General features: G+C 38.7%; 2 protein-coding genes across 6 annotated transcripts; one reads left to right on the top strand and one right to left on the bottom strand.

Annotated features, from left to right (window-relative positions):
* Positions 1–51: 51 nt before the first annotated feature.
* On the bottom strand, positions 52–15164 carry LOC141426788 (visual pigment-like receptor peropsin). Of its 4 annotated transcripts, none has more exons than XM_074085961.1 (7): positions 6114–6314; positions 3614–3776; positions 2379–2506; positions 1948–2170; positions 1737–1821; positions 1461–1607; positions 52–901 (listed from the first exon to the last, which is right to left on the bottom strand). In XM_074085961.1, the coding sequence occupies exons 1-7, from the start codon at positions 6208–6210 to the stop codon at positions 773–775; spliced, it is 972 nt and encodes a 323-aa protein (XP_073942062.1). In that variant the 5' UTR covers positions 6211–6314; the 3' UTR covers positions 52–772. The 4 variants fall into 4 exon arrangements, 2 of the variants coding, with proteins under 2 accessions (XP_073942062.1, XP_073942061.1); XR_012451258.1 differs by lacking the exon at positions 6114–6314 and adding an exon at positions 15021–15164 and having other exon boundaries at positions 824–901; positions 1066–1607; XR_012451257.1 differs by having other exon boundaries at positions 824–901; positions 1066–1607.
* Positions 6859–19976, top strand: LOC141426787 (SET domain-containing protein SmydA-8-like). Of its 2 annotated transcripts, none has more exons than XM_074085957.1 (3): positions 6859–8342; positions 18074–18237; positions 19448–19976. In XM_074085957.1, exons 1-3 carry the CDS (start codon positions 7163–7165, stop codon positions 19601–19603), a joined length of 1500 nt encoding a protein of 499 aa, XP_073942058.1. In that variant the 5' UTR covers positions 6859–7162; the 3' UTR covers positions 19604–19976. The 2 variants fall into 2 exon arrangements, with proteins under 2 accessions (XP_073942058.1, XP_073942060.1); XM_074085959.1 differs by lacking the exon at positions 6859–8342 and adding an exon at positions 10876–12353.
* Positions 19977–21677: the final 1701 nt, after the last annotated feature.

Raw genomic sequence — 21677 nt, 5'->3', positions numbered from 1 at the left:
GCACCGGGGCACGATCTTTGCTCCGCTCTGCTTACTCTATTGTTATTAACTTGTTTGTAGAACAATACAAGTACCCAGCATGTACACGGTAAAATTTTAAAACTAAGCTGTCGGTTTGAAAGGACTAAAATATTTTATTATTTACTAGACAAAAAAACTGGACAGTAGGTACTCTGTTAAGTGACTGATTTAATAGCAATTTGATTTCAAAATATTTCACTAAATACGTTGTATTAGGAACTATAATATACTTAATAAGATACGATATCAGTAACCGAACGGTTATAAGAAACCAGACTTCACATTCATCCCAAACTACCTTCAGAATTGTTCACATTTTCCCACATAGTTATTGATCAAAATTTCACCCTCAAATTTATTTCAAGACAGTTTCAAAACCAGACTCTTAAGTTGCACTCTCAATAGTTTTACGCGGCGATAAAGTAATAAGTTGCCGCCCCATGTCGTTAGTATTTTTGATTAAGTGAGAAAAAATACATTCCGAGGTTTATTGATTTTTTACTTCGAAACATGAGAAAACAACTGAGCGGAATCATTAGAGATAGGGATTTACAGACCATGGGAATATTCCACCACTTAAACGTAAATGTTCACGATCCAAATTCTTAAAGTCGCGGTTCCTTTCAAATTGGTTCTCACTCCCCTCGTAGCCGAACACGAAATTCACTGCTACATCTTTTCTCGGCCAATTGAAGACCGCTTTACGTCCGTTCCAATTTTTCTACCCTCTATGTAGACGATGTGGTTGGTATTAAGCCTGGAAGCGTTTGGCGCGGTCGGGGCGCAGCAGCGCGTAATGTTTACGCATGCGGCCTAGCAGAGCCGCACGCAGCCGCTCGTCCGCTCCCAAGTAGCACAGCACAGGGATACTGGTCGCCGCCTGTCACAAAGCACAATACTCGTAATTTATCATTTTAACACAGTTTTTGTCTGCAGTTTTCAGAATCAACCAATTTCTAATAAGGTGGTGGTATGTACTATATACCAAATTCAACCCTTCCTGCCACATTGAATACAGAGAACATACGTTTAAGAAATACTCACCATCACACGGTACGGTGTTTTCGATGTAAGACCACCAAAGGTACGCCACAGTAATGATTGTTGTGACTACTCTAAAACTTAGAAACACACTTGTGAAACGCTAGACTATAAGTATCACGTGCCAACGTCGGTTGTATTTTTGAGCAAAAGCTTTGGAAACCTGCCACAATCCACAATTTCAGTGTTAGCTCACGATCATCAGTGCCCAGATGCAGTGAGCAGTATGAAGAACACTCACGATTGCATTCCTCAGGAACTACGAGTGCCATGCCAACGTAAACGATACGTGCAATCGGTCGACTGCAGCAGCGTGAAAAGTCGGCTTTAGGATCCACAGTACCAGCGTAGCGATTGTCAGCGTGTGAGGAATAAAAGAAACCGTCTTGATACCATACCTCAGAAGCTATGGGCGCTATGAGAGCCAGCGCAGGCGGCACGTGCGGTCGGTAGCTAAGCAACAGCGCCGGGAACCACTGCCACCCCGCCAAGACAGCGCTCGGAATCCATAGCGCCAGCGTCGCGATCGTTAGGGCGTGAATGCTCTAAGAAAGAGCAATATAACATTAGGTCATTTCAAGTCGAGTAGCTGTTTTATAATAGAGCATCTTTAAAAAATAATGCAAATGAAGAAAAAACTACCCCTGCTTCTGGTAAGTTTTAGTCCATCTTACCTTAGTCAGCCGTTTCTGTTCCTTCTGCTGCTCACTTCTATAATAAATGGTTTCCAGTCGAACTGCTTTACCAGTATAAAAAAATCTGAAAGAAAAATAGGTACCTAAAGTATACATTTTATAATCTAATTTTATTTAGGTATGAATCAAATGCTTATAAAATAATACAAAATAACGAAACAGTTTTAGAAATTGATCTCCATAATCTTACATGGCAATCACAGGAATCACTCCGCAAATAAATACGTATGGTAAAGTGTAACCCAACTGCTTTGCGTCAGATGTCCATGAGGGCCAGAAAAATGCGCACACGGTGCCAGTAGCATCACAGGAGTACACCCCATAGCCAAATAGGGGCGGAGTTGCAAATATTACAGCGTTTAGAAAACATGCCCCGACCGATATCCAATATAACCGTAAATGTAATATTCTTTCTGCAAAATAAAAAACAAAGTTTTAATTCATTCAACAAGGTAATCGTTCAAATGCTCAATACGCTATAATGCCCAATAGATGGCATTCTGCTGTCACCACTATTGCTAATGAATGACATAAAATTAAAGTTGGCAACTAATAAGACAGGGATGAGCATTCGTACGTTTACCTTACATCTGCACAAAAAACTACTGAAAGCCAACTTACCACGTCTGTAAAATTTTGCTAATAAATATCGTTCTAAAATTATGAAGAGCAGAGCAGTCATTTGAAAGACACCGAAGAATTGATTTAAAAATGCGAAGAGTTGACAGCACGCTGAACCGAATAGCCATCTGAAAAGTTTACATTTAATATTGTATTGAGGACATTCACAAATCCCAAAAAAACGACCAAATGCGTGTCGGACTCGCGCACCAATAGGTCTGTTTTAAAGGTTCCGTAAGTCAAGGGCAAAATTATATCTATTTTTACATGACAAAAACGACGTCCCAAGCGGAAATTTGGGGGGGGGCGGCAAAAATGTCACTTGTACTTTATGGAAAATAAATTATTTATTATTTGAAAATAAATGTTTTTTATTTATTTTATTAAAATTCCTTGGTTAATAATACTGAAATAAGTGATAGTACAATCCTATCCTATTATAAATGTGAAAGTTTGTGAGTGAGTGAGTGAGTATGTTTGTTACTTCTTCACGCTGAAACAGCAAGACGGATTTGGATGAAATTTGGCAGAAAGTTAGTTTATAACCTGGATTAAAACATAGGATACGGATAGGGATCAAGTCTTGAAATAACAACCGCTGGGCTTAGAGTCATGAAATTTGGTATGTAGGTTGCCGGAATAACACATAGACTACTTTTTATCCCAATATACCCACGGGATAGGGATAAAATATCGAAATAATAACCGCTGGGCTTAGTCATGAAATTTGGTACGTATATAGCTGGACATCTGGAATAACACATAGGTTACTTATTTTTATCCCGATATTCCCACGGGATAGGGATAAAATCTCGAAATAACAACCGCTGGGTTTAGAGTCATGAAATTTGGCATGGTTGTTATAATATTACCACGATGTAATTTCAGGGAATTCCCACGAGAACTTAATAAAATCCCGGAATTTCAATTCAACTGCTGTACCTAATGATTTACGCGTGCGAAGCTGCGGGTAAACGCTAGTAGATAATAATATATTTCACAATTTTGTCCCACCTAATTCGGACCGATTAAAATGAGCCCGAAATTTTCTATTACTTAAGTATCTTAGTTTTGTAAAACCTAAACTAGAGGGCAGCAAATTTATTTTCCGCCCCGGGCGGCTGGTGCCCACGGTAAGCCACTGGAAGGACATTATATGTCCCATTAAATGTCATTAAATGTGAATATGTTTCCATTTATCACCCTTAAGGTACAGAACCCTAAAAAGTACGTACCTTTTTGCTATAGCTGAGGATCCTGCGAATGGAAATCCGAGCAAGTTCCTGCCAAGAGATGCGGAGCAAAGGTTTAGCACTAGAATATGGCTCCGAAAGACGAGCAGGTGACTGTGGATGAATGTGATGTAAAGCCAGCCGTTAAGCAGCACCCCGAACACACCTGCAGACAAACTACATTTTGGGAAGTGGCCACCACACGCATATTTCTAAAGAAAATAAAGATCATTTTCCCAAAAAAAGTTATTTAAAGAAAAATCTACGATCACAGTATAAATACCTACCTATACGTACGGAATAACATAATTCGATGGCAAAAAGTGTAAACGTAGTAACCGCCAAAATGTAAACTTTACACCAGAGCCAAAAAACTTTTCGATTTTTAGAAAAAAAATCATATCTTCTTGATTTACCAACGAAAACACTTGAAATTTAGAATAAACACATAACTTATAGAGTTAAAGATTACTTTCAATTCCCATTCTCAGAATTTAATGATAATCACTAGTTTTTCCTTTAGTGTTGCTTACGCCAATGGCACTTTTATTTTCGTAACGATAAAAAGCTGTAAATGAAAAAGGTAATGTATGGAAATTGTACGACCAGTAAGAATTCCGTAGAGCATAAATGCTGTAACCAGTTGCATACTTATTTCAACAGGGAAATTATTATGACGTAAATGCCATCAAATGCGATAAAAGAACTGACTGAAATGTGTTAAGTGGCACCGGCTTAAAAAAAACAGTGAAATTGTGGTGAAATTATTTTTTTTACGTAGATGAACATAAAGATTTCTTATCAATTAAAGACCCAGTAGGAACAGTTCAAGTATGACTGTAAAAATATTGCAAAACGTTACATTAAACTGCGTAGTAAAATTTCAACAGGCTTTAATATTAATAAACTGAAAACAATTGGGTATTTTGCTTACCCGCGACCTTATGATAGCTACGTCTATGCAACAAATGTGTGTTCATGTAACACCTTCACCTCTACACCACGCGATACGTTTCGAACTTAACCAGAGTTCATCCTCAGAGGAATACAACTTTTTATGGGATGAGAATTCTGCGATTTAGAAAAAATTGTGTGTTCCGCTAGGCTGTAAAGTTGTTTAGCATCTCGTGCCTTTGAAACCCTCGACTACGCTCAGGATTCTTCTTTTGAACTTTGAACCACTCGCTTCGCTCTTGGTTCAATCCTAGAATCCTTCGCTTGCTCGGGTTTCAATATAAGTAACTGTTTGGCAAAACAGGTACTTTCCAGCCTTGCATAACAAATAACTATTTTTGACCAGGCCGCGGTTACCTACTACATTTCCGCTTTTTGCCATCGATATGCACAGTCCGGCCCTATAACTACATATTCACACATAAAGAGCACCTATGTATGTAAAGGGTTATAATCATTTACTTGAATATTTAAAATCATTGAATGGTGTAGGTACAATTCAAAAATAAACCTAAAATTTTCTTAGTGTGTGAGTATTTTTACAACTCAATTTTTTTTTATAAAAAATATTAAAATCGATGTTAATTTTTGTATATATAATGAGTTTCTACGTCCGAAATGCACAAATTGTTCAAAACTTTTCGATCCATAAATGTACCTAAACACAATTGTTACACGGTATTAAACAACAATACATTTCTTAATTCTATTAGGTAGGCCAAAGAAGGGCTTGATGTAATGTAACAGAGGTAAAAAGTAACTTGGAGTTTTCTCACTGAATGACAATCTTATTGAATATGGGAGCATCACGGCTGAGCTCAGCCAGATAACGTAGTAAGAAGGTGTGAACAAACGCTCTATTTTAGGCTTCTACTTACCGTCAATGTGGCAACTCTATCTTTCCAGATTACTTACTCTACGTACTTATAGTACATAAGTAGTTGTAATTATAAAATTTCGTGCTGGATAGAATTACTTCGTACTTATTTAATACACAATACTTTCTGTTTTTGTTATTATTATATTCATAAAAATTAAATTATTTATTCTGGATTTTTAGGGTTCACCTTAAAATAAAAAAATTGAATCTTTATTAGGAAGACCTATTCGTGTAGCTATCTGTCTGTAGATCCGTCCGTATGTGAATCGATATTATAGCCGATTTGCAAATTATGTGCTTCGCTAAAAAAAACTTATGAAGGTAAAAGGGAAAATAAAATTTAAAAATCAAATAAAATTTTGCATAAAACTGTACCTACCATGTGACATATCGTGTGAATGCTCAAAGAAAAATAGTGTAAGTATTGTTTTCAGAGATTATTTATGTACCTACTTAAATAAATGGTTTTAACCTTTTAAACGCCAACGACAGATTCATCAGAGAGTAGGTAGGTCCAGCGTAAAACTTATTTTCTCGCAATGGCATAAGTTTCAAAATAGCTTTACAATTTAGCTAATTTTGCCGGTAAACGCACAAAAAAAATATTTAAGACATACCTATATACTCTCATACACTATTTAAGTCTAGGAATCCACTTTAAGAACTTACCGAAGATGAAAAGGCAACTTCCTAATAAAGTTTTATATGAATTGTCAAAATAATACCACGGACAGTCATCTTCTCGATATTCGAACAAATTGTGCATTCTGCTACAGCTTACGATTTCATAAATGCACCAAGAAATGTCTGATAAAACACCGAAAATAGCGCATTGAGATATAATTTGCCAAGTTACATGGACGTCCACATAGCGCAAGCGGTCACAGGAACTAGCCAGGTTGTCGAACCAACGCTAAGCCTGTACAACAATGGTACAATACAGTATCAGATTTCGGGACCTAATGACACTGTATGTGGCATCCAGGGCGTGAACGTATATGGTGGTTCGTGCTGTTCAGAGAAAGCAGGGAGAAAAAATATTTTACCAACCCAAATCAAAACTTGAATTCAATTTTGAAAATCCTCTGTGTTTATCAAACGCTAAGCAGTAGTGAAACACAATATTTTTCAATTAAATTATCAAAACACTCAAAACATAACTCAGAGTTCATGGAACTCTCCTGCGCAACAGATATCAGTATCTATTTTTCCACCGTAACGGTTATCCAATAGAGTTCGTCGGCAAAAATATTTTTGTATAAGAGCAGCAACATTTTACTTACTTCTCCTTGTGTTAAAAATAACATTCTACCGGTCTAAACTGTACACCGTACCTATATTTTCGCGGCTTGATTTTTCTCAGATGTCTCGGCCTCATCTTTCACACTCGCTCTGTGGCTAGCTCAGGTAACCGGCGAATTAGCGAGTATATCGAACTTAGTAGTAATCAATCGCACTAGAAATCTATTACTGTATTAAACGCTTGGCAACGTCTGTGACGAGAGGATAGAAACGTGCCGTACCTACCCACACCTCTCCCGGTTGATATACATACATAAGTTAATATGGTTCGACTTATTAAAGTATTAAATATTACATAAGTTTTTGGCAATAATTGGTTCATTGCTGGACAACAAACGTATTACAGTCGTTGGTGTGTTCATTCGCATTGAGAGCGCAGTGCAGTGTCGGCAACGAGCGAGTCACGTCACGACAGGATGTTGTCGTTGGGTCAATTGTCGCAAATGGTGAAGGAACACCTTGGACTCTACACCTCCGACGATGGAATACTTCATTTCAGTAAATGGGTAATCGCTGAATCATCCGTGGCTGGACGTGGACTATTTGCCACCGAAGATATTTTGCCAGGAGAAGTGCTTTTCGTTGACCACCCGCTTATCAGTGGTCCCCGCGCGGCGTCTATAGAAATCGAACCACATGGATGTACAGTGTGTTGCAAAATTGATGCAGAAAATACTTTCAAATGTCCGAAATGTGGTTTATTATTATGTTCGGAACAGTGTCAAAGTGATAATGTGCATTTTAATGACTGTAACGTAATATCACGTTGGGTTTTTAAAATTCCTGTTGAAGATTTTGACTACAGAACGGTGCCTCGCGCGCTAACAGCAATACGAGCGTTATTATTAAATGATGATCAAAAACAATTACTTTCCGCCCTTCAAGCCCATGTGCTACCTCAACACGGAACAGAAATCCGGGACCTGCAAGAATACTTTGAAATACCAGAAAGTGAAGTAGAATTTATGAGGCTTGCTTGCTGTGTTCTTGATGCAAATGCGTATCAAATAGCTACAGCTTACGGGAAAAAGGAAATGAGTCGAAGAGGGTTATATCCCGTTTCTGCGCTGATGAATCATAACTGCGTACCAAATACAAAGTACAGTTACAACAGCGAAGCACAAATGACGGTAAAGGCAAGTAAGCACATACAGGCTGGAACTGAAATATTTACCTGTTACTCTGGGTTTCTATGGGGAACTCCAAGTAGGCAAGCTCAACTCTACAAAACTAAGCACTTTTTATGTAAGTGTGACCGATGCGCGGACCCTACCGAACGAGGGACTATGCTAGCCGCTCTTAAATGTTTTTCTACTGAATGCCCAGGTAATCTTCTTCCTATACAACCCCTGAATACAACGAGTGCGTGGCAATGTCTGGAATGTGGGTTACGGGTGCCCAGAAAAAACATCGGAGCCGTGCAGAGTGCTGTTGGCAGTTTACTGGGATCAGTGAACTTTGGCAGTGTGGACTCTCTAGAGAAGTTCCTCACCACCCGGATAACCAAATACATTCCGAAGACGAACCAAGTAGTAGTCGACCTTCAGTGTTGTCTTATTTGGGAGTTTGGAGAAGCTGAAGGCCTTCGATGGCATGGTAAGGTCTTAGTCCTATTAAACGAAGCTTACGTAAGCTAGTATTATGTAGTTAAGTATGTACCTATATGTAGTAGAAGCTAGATGACGTCGGATCGGCAGACGAACTATAAATAGCAGCAAGAATACAATAACCATTAATCTAAGTAGGAAGGAACAAACTCATTTGAACGTGAAAACAATAATTCAGTATTCTCGCACATGAATTTTGAAAAACTCAGAGGTGCGAGTCGGGGTTTGAACCCACGACCCACTGCATGTGAGGCGATAGGTCAAACCATCAGGCCACCACGGCTTCACTCACTTATGGTAGGTACGCTCACAATATAAGCTTATGAAATTGTATAAAAACTGTGGGTACAAGTTACTTCTCATTGTCATAGTATTATGAAAGTACAGTCTGCAGCAGAAGTGGATGAGCAGTGACGGTGTTCAAAATGATCTACACACGACTCTACTGCCAAGGTAATAAGAGAGTGTTTACATCATTTGGAGCACCACGATCGCTCATCTACTTCTGCTGCTGACTGTACCTAGGTGGCCCAGCTGTGCTAAGATTTTTTTTGTTAAATCTTGATAAGTATTCAAATAAGCTTCAAAAGTAAAACGTTACTTAAAAAATTAAGTCAAGTTCTATTTTTTATTTGAACCCGAGTTCTCCAGTTTGAAAGTCCAACACTTAAGCTACTGTTACACATGCTTGTTGCTAGCACGAAAGCATGCTACTATTGAGCAAATCCTATCTACTAGCATGTGTGTTGTGTATAGAACACGTGCTACTACTAAGTATGCTTATTTAGTGATATACTGGTACTTCAGACAGTAGCAAGCATGCGTATAAGCATGCTTATTAGCATGCTAGTAACGAGCATAATATGTGTAAGCCGACCTTTATTAATAAACCACCGCGCAAATTACAGAGGTGTCGAAATAACCAATGTTATTGCGCGTAAAATTTACGCAAAAAAAACACTAAAAATCGAAAAAACGCGTTTTCTTATGGATGAGTGAGATCAATCCTTTTAGGGATAAGTTCGCCTTTGTACTCTTTTGTTTTATTGTTTTCTTTTTCTATTATTTTTGAGTTTTATGTACAATAAAGTATCTACATAAATACATACATACAATTTAGATCGATTGTTCGCCGAAAAACCTCACATAGTAAATTTCTTCGAAATCGTTAAAGCCATTTTCGAGATTTCCGAAGTAAATATATACAAATATCAGATTTGGCTAAAAGTATAACCTTACAGTAGAATTAGTAAAAGAAGAAACTCAAAAAACACTGATTACAGTGGCCGTGGTCAAAAGTGATATTGATGTGAAGAGTCTACTCGGATCGTGATCACGGCGGATGTGGTGGAAACGTCGAGGTAAATATTACGTCTAACCACACGTAATAAGTCCTGTTTGTGGTATCTTGATTATGAGTGAAAATCACGAAAGTTTAAAAGGTTGAACAATAATGTGTAATTTATTACCGACTTCAAAAAAGGAGGAGGTTCTATGTTCCAATGTTTGTATTTTTTTATGTATGTTCACCGATTACTCAATCAATTGTGGTACGATTTTCAAAATTCTTTTATTTATTCGAAAGAGTATTCTTCTGAGGTGGTCTCATTGTCACCAAGTCAAGATCTGATTGATGATGGGATTCTAGGGAAATCGAGGGCAAACCTCAAATTTTATAGGCACACCTATGGCTTTTTTTTTTTTTTAGCTTTAAGATAAGCATTTACATTCAGAAAGTATAATTTGGTAACCTGGACTTGATGAAGAAGAGTGTAGATGACCAATGAAATTCGTCAAAGCTAAGTAATGCTCGCTCGTCTATAAACGATCATGATTAATATACCTAGATAAGCGACTAAGAAGAAGCTTTAAATTAATGATTCTTTCGAACTGATCTGATGCTGAAGCCAAAAGGTAGGCAACGGAACTCTGTTATAAAACAACGTAACTAAGCCGTGTTTGGGCTTGATGAAATCGTTGTAAGATTTACTTTGGCTAAGAATCACTAAAAAGTGAGAAATAAAGAAAAAAAATAACAAAAAAGTAAAACCGACTCCAAAAAAATAACAAAAAATGGAACCGACTACAAAACCCTTGAAAATATTTTTCTATGTACCTACGAGCTCGAAGTCGGTGACTCAGCACGACCCAGCAGGAGGGATTGAAACCCATAGTATGTAGGTGAGGTAGACGACTATTGTTCCACTCCTGCTGGCTCGTGCTGAGTCACCGACTTCGAGCTAGTAGGTACCTACCTAGAAAAACGATTTTGGTCACTGATTTTTAATAGCAAAGCCTGCCTGTTTGTTCTTTCACACATTTGAAGTTTGTTCAGATTATTTTCGATTTAGGGATCCCTTTACGAAATAATCAGCTCTACAGTACTAAATTTGTTAAGAGTCAAGTATCAAGTGTCAAGGTTTAAATCTTACATAATTTACTTTACCTTACCTACTCAGTTACCTCATTACTAACACCAACATTATAATAAATCATCAACATTATCATTGGAAGACCTAAAAGTTGAATGAAAACCACTATGCTCGCTCACACCCCATTAAAATCCTGATTAACAACTTCTTAAAATAACTCTAAACAAACATTAGATGCAACGACGAAGGCGTTTAATGTCGACAAATGCATTAAACATTATATATGTGATCGACCTACATTACGTCAGATTCGACATGTAAACGGAGCCATGAATCAGTTTATAAGATTTACTCCAGTCGCTATTTTCATATCGGGTCATGTGCACAGTTATCGCGCCAGTCAGCCGCGGCCCGTTGCTGGGACCATGCTAGCAGTAGTGCCACTCTTAATTTGAATCCTGCAATGGCAATGTCGTCAAGAGAAGAAGCCCTCAAGCAGCATCTCGAACAAAACCTAGACAACACAAACACAAGCTGTTATTGGGAGATCAAGCGCTCAAATCTTGGCGGCAGAGGGTTGTTTGCAACGAAACCGATTAAAAAGGGAAGCCTGATTTTTATCAATAAACCATTAGCTATAGGCCCACGCGCAGATTGCAACCAAGATGCCTTCTGTAGCATTTGTTTTGAAATAAGTGAATTCTGTGAAAAATGTGACAAGTGTTTTTTAATCATTTGCTCTCAAAATTGTAAGTTAGCAGCACGACATACTGAAAAATGTGACTTTATCATGAATAATTGGAATTTTGAAGAAAGTTCAAAGATTGAAACACGAGAGCTGTCTGAAATTTTGATCTATTTAGATTGCCTCTTGTTGTCAAGTGAACAGATGCTAATGTTGTCTTGGCTACAGAAAAGCAAGTTCAGCAACGTTTACTTCTCTGAACTGAAAGCATTCCTTTCAAAGAATATTATCCCTGAACATCAAGTAGATGATATAAAAATGATTTACTCAGTTTTAAAAATTAATTCATTTCGCGTGTCTGGCAACAGCCAAAAGAAAATGGTACCTCTTCGCGCTTTGTATCCTTTATCCGCATTTCTGAATCACAGTTGTATCCCAAACACGAGAAATCAATTTAATGACGAGTATTTTATGGCGGTTTACGCCAGCAGAGATATCAAAGCAGGCGAAGAGATAGTAAGCTGTTACACTGGGCTGTTATTGTGTACCCCTGCTAGAAGAATTCAGTTGTATAAGACTAAAAGTTTTTGGTGTAAATGTGAAAGATGCTCCGATTCTACGGAAATGGGAACTAGACTATCAGCACTGAGGTGCTTTGACAAGGAGTGCGTTGGAGTTCTTTTGCCGGTAACTCCTTTAGACCCTCAGTGTGAGTGGCAGTGTGACAACTGCAGAGCCATGGAACCGCCCGCACGCGTTGCCGCAGTTCAAAGCGTACTGGGCAGCCTCGTAGGAACATTCAGCCTGGATGACCACCTCCAGCTAGAAACTTTCGTACTTGAAAGACTAGCTGTTTTAATACCCTACTCCAATCACATTTTTGTTGATATGCGGCTGAGATTGGCACTGAACCTTGGATTTGTTGAGGATTTGAAACTGATCGGTATTGTTAGCACGTCGATTGACTACGTACGGCATGATTGATGTCAAACTAAAAGATACTCGTAGTAAGGTAAATGTCCTAGAGTTTGACGTGCTAATATTATACACAGTAGACGACACTCTTCTGTCACCTCTATTGCTAATGACATAAAATTAAAGACGGCAACTACTATTAGACAGCGACTAGTACTCGGACGTTTACCTTGCCATTTTTGAATGGATAACATTTAACAACTCTATCTACAAATGAACACTAACAATTAATGTTCGTCACTAAGGGGCTGTTTCACCACCCATTGATTATTTTTATTTGATGGATAAATGTGATGCCGTCTCTGTTTGTTTTGTTCCAATAGACAGAGACGGCATCACATTACATAAATAAATTTAATCATTGGATGGTGAAACAGGGGGTAAATGTTGTTAAACTAATTTTCTAAAATAAGATGCATGAAAAACTTTATTTAAATATAATAAAACTACGGGCGAATGCGAGTTGGCGTGCGGAGAAACAAGGATTTTAATAATAATGGATGTTTAACATGCAACGTTCGTAGCTGTATGTTTGTAGGTAAATAAGTTGTGGTTTCAAAATTTACAAACCATTTTTCGACACTCCTGTTTCGATTGAGCTGAAATTTGGCGTGCTCATGGAAGTTCAGTGATAATACAATAATCTAGTACTGAAATCCTGGTGGTCCGACCAGGATTGTATCCGCAGGACGGAACCCTACATCGGTTTATGGCATCGACTTGAAACTTGGTACAGATACAAATGTACATTTGTATGTTTAACCGTTATAGAAATAGAACGAAAGCTAACACATAAGGAGGTATACAAGGGCCTGTATTGTTTACGGTTGTATTTTATGGTCATAAACAGGTACCTAAACCTAGTCATTTTGATTCTTTAGTTATGCACGGAACCCTCGAATGCGGGTCCGACTCGTACTTGGCCCGCTTTGAATCACATCACTCAAAAATGCTATTCGAAAGTAATAAAAATCTGTCAATTACTACAATACTACAGCCCAATGGGCGCTAATTGACAGGCGAAATATCGCTAGGTGGCGTTAGTAAGTATCGTGAGATTTGTTTGACGTTACGGAGTAAAATTAAGCCATATGCCCCCATTATGTATAACGTTCGCCTAGTTTGTAAGAAATGCCACCACCTTTGAATAATATTTTAGAGTGATTATTTTCTAAAATCGATCCCCAGGTCCAAGCAAACAGAGTTTGATCAATAATTTAATATTAGCTTCTCAATTATATCTTCTACGTGGAAACTAAAAACACCGACATGTACTTGAGACTTTTTAAACTTAATTTTGTTGTTTGGTTGTGCTATAACTAGGATTTGATCCCGCGTTGTTCCTCATCATAATCACATCAGTCGTAGAACGTCCACTGTTGGACATAGGCCTCCCCCATAAAAGAGGGGGAGAGTGGGGCCAAGAAAAATACTGATACCTACCGTTATGATTTTAATCTTTTAGGTCAAACTGGACTGGACGAAATCTGGTCTGATTGAATCATTATTTTTATACGCAATAATGCGGAATCCTAGCTGTTGCATAACACTTTTTTTTTAACAACACACAGTTGAGTCCAACTTCCACAAATCACTCGAGTTGAGGAAATAAACATTACATATTTATGTCTTTTCTGGAGTTTTATGCCGACTTAATAATAAAAACAGCCACAACGATAGAGCGGAAACGTTTACGGCATGTTTTTCACAAATTATAAAGTTTTACAAGTTATTCTGGATAGAATGTTATTCAGACAACTATAATTGTTGCTTGTTTTTTTCTGCTATATCTAATAGTAGGGGAGCCCACGATGCTAAATCGGGATTTACTCGAGCGTCATAGAGACCTATTGGGTTGCGAAGCTTCGATCATAAGAAGAAAAAAATGTCATATAATATATACCTTTTCATCGGTAGGGGTAATGTTATAGATTTCAAAAATGTAAAAAAAAACTGTTGCATGGACATACTCGAGCGCGTCAGATATTGATATCATCCATGTCCTACGTATTTTAAAAATGTACGTATGTTAATCTGATTGTTTCCATGATGGGGGTGGTCGTACGTAAGGGTTGAAAATGAAAAAAATGAAAATTAATCGAGCGCGTCAGATTTTCTAAGGGATGTTAAGAGATCCTAAAAAAAGGCTCTTATATAATAATCTGACGATTTGGATGTGACGCAAATTAGTAGTCATTATTAGAATGTGCATAAAAAATTCGCCATTTTGAAATCCTCAAGCGCGTCAGATTAAGATACATATGGTTCATCTTCATGCCCTAGACGTGCTGTCTCATAATCTGACGATTATCTGCAAGCGATTCGCCTAATCTGACAATTAAAAAATTTTTTTCCTAATTTTTAAATCATTGAACTTAATTTATTGAAAAGCTCAGGAAATAGCATGCAAATAAAAAAGTGTATGTTTATTTAAGTAGAATACTGTATTTATAAGAAAATAATTATAAAAAAAATATTTTTTTTGAGTATTTTTCCCAATTATCATCGTCATCGTAGAATCATCTTCTTCCTCTGACTATGATGATTTTTTTTGTCTCAAATTTAACTTGACAAATAATTCAATTAAATTTTTTTTTTTGAAATATTTACTATATGAAGTCATATTAGCACTTACTCGTCTGTCGATGTACCAAGAACCTCAGTAGATGTGGAATCAGCAGCATGTGATTTGGAGCACTCTCGCTAATCTTTTATTCACATAACTTATATTAAAATTACCAAAAAAGCAAAAACGTTGGAAATACGTGTAAACAATATCATGTCAATACGAACGAGTCTGTGTGATCAGCTGTGATGGCGTCATGGCAACAGAAACCAGAGTGGGACGGAGTGAGAGAGTAATAGATAGAGAAAGAGTGAGAGAGGAATAGAAACGCGGAGAGGGAATATAGCATCACGTAGCTGCACGCAATAAACTTTATCGATGAATGTTTGTTATTTCGGCTTGTGGAAACCGTCAGATTATATATTTTTCGTAATTCTTGAATTATTCCCTTCAAAATAATTTTTTTTTAACCACGCTCGAGAATGTCGAGATGACGTTTTTTTTACAACTTTCTAGCCCTACCCCTTCTTTACGTCACTCTCAAATTGTCAGATTAGTAGAATACACACGTTTTAGTATGTAACTAACTCATCCTACCTTAATCTGACGCGCTCGGTAATTTCAGATGATGAATTTTTTTTTACTAATCTGATCCTTTATCCTTGACGGGCGGCCATGTATATGGGCTCAAAGTTGTGGAAGGACTTAACCGGGTACAAGGTATCCCCCTGTATATTAATCTGTCGCGCTTTAGTAAATCCCGAAATCCCCTCTTGGGCTCCCCTACTATAAGTACATTAACACTGTGGTAGGTATGTAGTACGTCTGTATAAATAAATGTTTATGTTTGCTCACTGTTGTGGAGGTTCTTTGTATCCTTTGAGTATTTATCTAGATAAATACACAAAGTTTGTATCAGATTCTCTGACGCGTTGTGGTTTTCATTGAGTCAAGGTTGATTTCTGAGATGATGCACAAGGCTTGCTGGCTAAGACATTGCCGTTTGCTTAACGCTGACTCGTCAAAAGTTACCATCGCTCTTTGAAGAAAAAGTTGGGGAAATTGATATCTACTAGACAATAGGTAGGTAGTATTAGTCAATTGTCTGCAGTGATAAGATTTTTTGTGTAAGTACCTACAAGGTCATGTTTTTATGAATGAAAGTCATTGAACACTTTAGTTAGAACCACTGATATATTAAACTGGTTAGAACAATAGAAGTGCGTCGTGCGAGTAGAACCAACTCATTGCTGCATTTAGACGCGACTCGTCAATGCGCATGTAGGACACGCCAACAAGGCGACCGCGGCGTAACCACTCATTATCATGTTAATATCCACTTAACAACTATTTATTACACAATTTCGTATGTACCCACCCAGCACTAGATGCGAGTATAAAGCAAATACTAACAAAGACATTCCGCCCCAAATTTTGCAATCAGTAATTTCGAACGTCGTTCCGAGTCGCATGTGATACTTCAAACAACTGCGCCATTCCGTAAACTCCACATACGCATATAACAATATTTTGACGAGTCGTATTTATTTTAAACATAGTTAGTGTTGCGGCACGCGTTCAGAATTAGCGTGTCACGGTATGCAGCTGAGTACTACGCAACAAGTCAATAAAATCAGGAGCGATAATATCGCGAGGGGCAGTTATACGATTGACCGCCGGTGACATGGGTGCTGCCGCGAGGAACGCCCGCCCGCACGTCGTCGCCAGATGGATCTGTCTGCCTGCGCTGTTAGTATCAAAACTTTACCAATACGTCAAATCTCACTACGTGACAAATAGTGGTCCGACACGCTTTAATTGCGTTTTTGGCAGATGTGATGAACTGCTGTGATTTATTCAGTGATGTGACGATTACGCTCATTATTTACTACGTTTGCTGTCCATTCATTGTGATACCTACGTAATAATATTGTAACTTTATATAAATTACCTTAATTAATCAATTTAAATTTATATTCCATATTGTTATGCCGGCATAACTTGCAATGGGAATAAGTTTATCAAAGGTGGAATAAATTTTGCCAAAGTTATTTTAGGTAGGTAGCTATACCTACACCTCAATACAACATTAATCATTTGTTAATTACCTGCTGTTAAGTATTATTTGAAGCCGTGGTGGCCTAGGAAGCCATGGTGGCCTAGTGGTTTGACCTATCGCCTCTCAAGCAGAGGGTCGTGGGTTCAAACCCCGGCTCGCACCTCTGAGTTTTTCGAAATTCATGTGCGGAAGGGAATTTGAAGTTTTCCACGAGCTTTGCGGTGAAGGAAAACATCGTGAGGAAACCTGCACCAACCTGCGAAGCAATTCAATGGTGCGTGTGAAGCTCCCAATCCGCACTGGGCCCGCGTGGGAACTATGGCCCAAGCCCTCTTGTTCTGAGAGGAGGCCTGTGCCCAGCAGTGGGACATATATAGGCTGAGATGATGAGATGATGATAAAGTATTATTTAAACTAACCAACGAAGGTCTTCTTTCTTACTAGAGCCAACTATTTGTATTGTTACGTGAGCCAAGAATTAATGAAGAGTCAAATATCAATACAGGTCGCGCTCCGTCTGAATCCTAACGTAGATGCCCACTAGATGTCTACTATTATTATTGTGCAAATTTATTTATGTGATCTCAATTTAGCGACCTATATCTACTCGCATGTTGAAAAAGTAATGTTCTAACTAGATGATATAAGTAGGTCCGTACCCTATCCATCTCGGTCCTTCAGCTGCTTGCTAAAATTTAGGAAAGTGCAGGTGACGAATAGTATATAATGTATGATATGATGTGAATTATTGCACTACGTTTGCTATTTTTAACTCTTTGATGAACCGTCCAAGAAACTAAATGTTAACGTTCGCCAAAGAAATCACCGTGAAATATATTGTGAAAGGTTCCATCTTGATACGCAATTCACTTTCCTCGTCTGTCAACAAAGCGTGGCGCGGCTTTAACTAGGTCGTCCTTCCATCTCGTTGGTGGACTTCCTTCGTTGCGCTTGCCGATCCACGGTATCCATTCGAGAACTCTTCGGCCCCAACGGCTATCTGGCCAGGTAACTTACATAGTTTAAAAGTACTAAGACAGTGTATGTATGATGTTATCACCAGAGCTATCGGAGGGCCGGCTGGCGCTGAAGGAGAGCCTGTGCCGCGGCACGCTGCGCACGGCGGCGGCGCTGGGCGCGGGCGACGCGCACCTGCGCGGGCGCCTGCTGTACCACCTGCACGCCGCGCTGGCCGAGCGCGCGCGCCGCTGCCCCGACCAGTATGAGGTGAGCGCGCTCGTCACACAGCTTGAGGAGCCCGGCTGTCGCTAAGGAGAGCCTGTGCCGCAGTACAGCCATTTTGCTTTTATCAATGATATACCAAAACGAAAATTGTCGATTCCCTACTAACCCCCTTATCTTCGAAACTGCTGGGCCAAAAGGTAAAAATAGTACATTGTGTCTTAAGGGCGGTAAACGAGGAATTACGAACGAGAGTCTATTAGAAGCCCGAAGTCAAAGACTGAGGGCTTTAATGAGTCGATGTTCGTAATTCTAGTACCGCCCGTGCGACATACAATGTTTTTCATCACATTTGCGAGTAAAATTGTATATTTATAAAAGAAAAACTAATATTTTTTCAAAAATTGCCGATACCGCTGGCTGCGCTCTTGGCAGCGCCAGCTTCCGCGCCGCCCTCCCCCAGGCTGACCATGCGCACGACGTGCGCGCGCCGCGCTCCTGCGCGCCAGCACGACCAGCACGCTATGCAGTATCACACTCATTTACCGACCTTGGGTTTCATGACAAGCACATTAAGGTCGAGGGTTTTATTTGGGGGGTTGCAACCAAGGTAGCCTGCATGTTACGACACTGTTTACGAGCAAGTGTGATGAAAAAATACAGAAAAATAGTTCTAGAGATACTTAACTTACCTTTATAATAAATTAAAGAAAAGCATAAGTATCTATGATTTAATGTAGAGTAGGTACTGGAGTACGGTACTGGTGGAGGTACTAGAGAAGGTTGGTTGGGAAAACTTAACTAAACACCTCTATAAATGTTTTTCAGGGTTTTTTATTCTTGATGTTGTTGATGAAATGTTTCCATACATCATGCTCGGTGTTTAAAGTGTACGTCGCCAAAAACGTGACAACATCTTGAATCAAAAATTACGATGAAAACTCTTTACAGCATTTTTCATTCAAGCTAACAACACCATCTGCTGCAATATTCCAGATGAAAAAAAATCCTTCCGAATCATGTTGATTTATGAATTATCAGTCCTGACTAATGAATTGATGCCGCGCGTCACATTTACATCCGCGCTGTATTTAGTCAACAGTACGTTCAATCAAAACATGCCTTTGTCGGATAATATGCCACCACAGACTACTAAGAGATACTACGTTATGCCACTGCATAGCGATACGTACTAATCCCTATCACTAAAAGAAGTTTCGTAGACTATGACTTTCAACTACCTTCTATTTTTCAGGAGCTTAAGCCGGAAATCGAGAGCACCATAGAGCAAGCCTACAGTATCCTGCAGGGGGATATCTCCGCCCCGCCCGACCTGGATCTGAGGCGTCGCTACCTCGGCCCCGGCTGCGATAAACCCCAACACGAGAGATTCTTCATCCTTGACGCTTGAAGCTTTCCGTTATTTAATTTATCCAATCTCTAAATAGTATAAAACAAAATCGATTGCCGCTGTCTACTCTTCAGTATGTGTATGGATGTATGCTGAAAACTCCACAACGGATTTAATGCGATTTTGAGTATTAGATAGTGATTCAAGACCAGTGTATATTTATACATAGGTAACTATATATATACCTACCAACACGCTGCGGCTCCGCGCGGGCATATTATAAATAGTTTTGGGAGAAGAGGGGTAAAAACATAAAAGTTATCGCCTTTGATTGTAGACTTTTTTGCGAAGCCAAGGCAGGTCGCTAGTGTAGGTATACTATAAAACAGTACTGTGACGGACTGAGCGACTGACAAAATTCAAGCCTTTTAAACTCCTGACTTGACTAACTGATGATTTATTATACTTACTCAAGTTTGTCTCCTACCAAGTTTCTAGTAAGTGTATGTGTAAGTACGACCTGTGATTCCACCGGCCGCTTCTTGGCTTTCAACCATCTTCTTCAATAAAAGTAGTGTACTTACCTATACAGTATATAGATATACCTATGCAGTGGCGGCGCAGCACCTAAATTTGGCGTGGGCAAGATAAATTTTGCAAGGCCCGGCCTATGATGGCACACCACAATAGATGACGGAAAAACGCCCAATAGATGACGGCTTTTTACATGTGCAAAAAAGCAAGTACCATTCGAGGCGCGAGGCCCCTCTGACCGCGAGGCCGTGGGCGGTGGCCGTGGCCCGTCGCCCACGCCTTGTGCCGCTTCTATGCACCTATTTATTTGAATCGTTATATGTACAGTCGCCATCAGATATTTCGGCACAGATACAAGCTTCATCGTAATCAAGTTTCAAGTCGCATTATATAAGTAGGTACCTACCTAGGTAACTATTTATTCGTTAACCCTTTCCGGCCGAGACACTGTTTTTCCGAATTTTCTTCTAATATGTCAATTAATTGTGGTTCGTGAAAAGATGATTTACGCGCGCTCAAGATAGTTGCACGATTGTATCGAGCCGGCCGGAAAGGGTTCCTCCATCTTACCTTAGTTTATTTAGGGGAAAACGAGCAGGCGGATCGCCTGATGGTAAGCGATTACCGTCGCCCCACACATGCAACAACACCAGAAGAGTCACAAGCGTTGCGGCCTTTAAGGTAGGAGTGCGCTCTTTTCTTGAAAACTTGGAGGTCATATCGGTCCGGTAATACCGCAGGCGATAGTTCATTCCAGAGTTTAAAAATAAAACCCTTGCGTTGGAAAAGAAGTACCTAGGTAGGTACAGTCAAGTGCAAAAATATGTATCTATCTATTCTAACCACTCAAAAATATGTTACCAACGTTCTATTACGTCGGAATAAGTTTCTGTGTATGTGTGTGTGTTTTATGATTTATGTATGTTGGTAAATAAAAAAATCTTTCATTTCATTTCAAAATTCTTTCATTTCATTTCATTTCTGTGGTAGGGTAAGTAAGTGTACCAGTGAATGAACACTTAAGGAAATTTTCGACTTTGTAAATTAATTGGCCACAGTTTCTTTAAAATACCTATTTCTTATTGTATAGCAAAACCAACTACTCTATACTTGGTTGGTTTTTTAGAAAATACTCTATATATAGTTGGCTAACATCACCATTATTCAAGAGTATTACTGCACAATTTGAAGATATAGCACTATTTAAGGGAAAAAATGGAAATCACCAGTGAATGAACGCCAAAATTCTAGTGAATGAACAAAGAAACCAATGAATGAACAACTTTAAATATACAATGTTTTGTTACGTATTATAAAAATACAAAATTGAAAATATATTAATACAACTACATTCAATTCAAACTTAGTTGGTCGATTACATGTCCCAAATTAATTAAAGTACAAAAATAAGTTATCTATTGTTCATTCACTAGATCTTGGAAACTCATAAATGAACAAGCTAGAAGTGACTTTGTTCATTCACTGGAAAACTTGAACCAGATAATGAATCTATATTTTACGTTTATTCCAATACTAGCCTTTCGGTAGATAATATATTTGGAAATATATTAAGTATCTATCTACATGCGTATAAAAATGC

The sequence above is a fragment of the Choristoneura fumiferana genome, chromosome 3 (genome assembly GCF_025370935.1).
Source record: "Choristoneura fumiferana chromosome 3, NRCan_CFum_1, whole genome shotgun sequence".
In the NCBI taxonomy this organism is placed as follows: Eukaryota; Metazoa; Arthropoda; class Insecta; order Lepidoptera; family Tortricidae; genus Choristoneura; species Choristoneura fumiferana.
Note: the sequence above shows the minus strand (reverse complement) of the source record. Positions and strands in the feature narration are given on the sequence as shown.

What these genes read in the sequence shown, in the direction of transcription:
- LOC141426787 (XM_074085957.1), top strand. Translation starts at nt 7,163, where the DNA reads ATGTTGTCGTTGGGTCAATTGTCGCAAATGGTGAAGGAACACCTTGGA. An exon ending in TGAAGGCCTTCGATGGCATG is followed by an intron (nt 8,343 to 18,073) that starts GTAAGGTCTTAG and finishes TGTTATCACCAG; the next exon opens with AGCTATCGGAGGGCCGGCTG. An exon ending in GCTGCCCCGACCAGTATGAG is followed by an intron (nt 18,238 to 19,447) that starts GTGAGCGCGCTC and finishes TCTATTTTTCAG; the next exon opens with GAGCTTAAGCCGGAAATCGA.
- LOC141426788 (XM_074085960.1), bottom strand. Translation starts at nt 6,210, where the DNA reads ATGCACAATTTGTTCGAATATCGAGAAGATGACTGTCCGTGGTATTAT. An exon ending in AAGTTGCCTTTTCATCTTCG is followed by an intron (nt 3,777 to 6,113) that starts GTAAGTTCTTAA and finishes GTTTGTCTGCAG; the next exon opens with GTGTGTTCGGGGTGCTGCTT. An exon ending in TCCTCAGCTATAGCAAAAAG is followed by an intron (nt 2,507 to 3,613) that starts GTACGTACTTTT and finishes TAAACTTTTCAG; the next exon opens with ATGGCTATTCGGTTCAGCGT.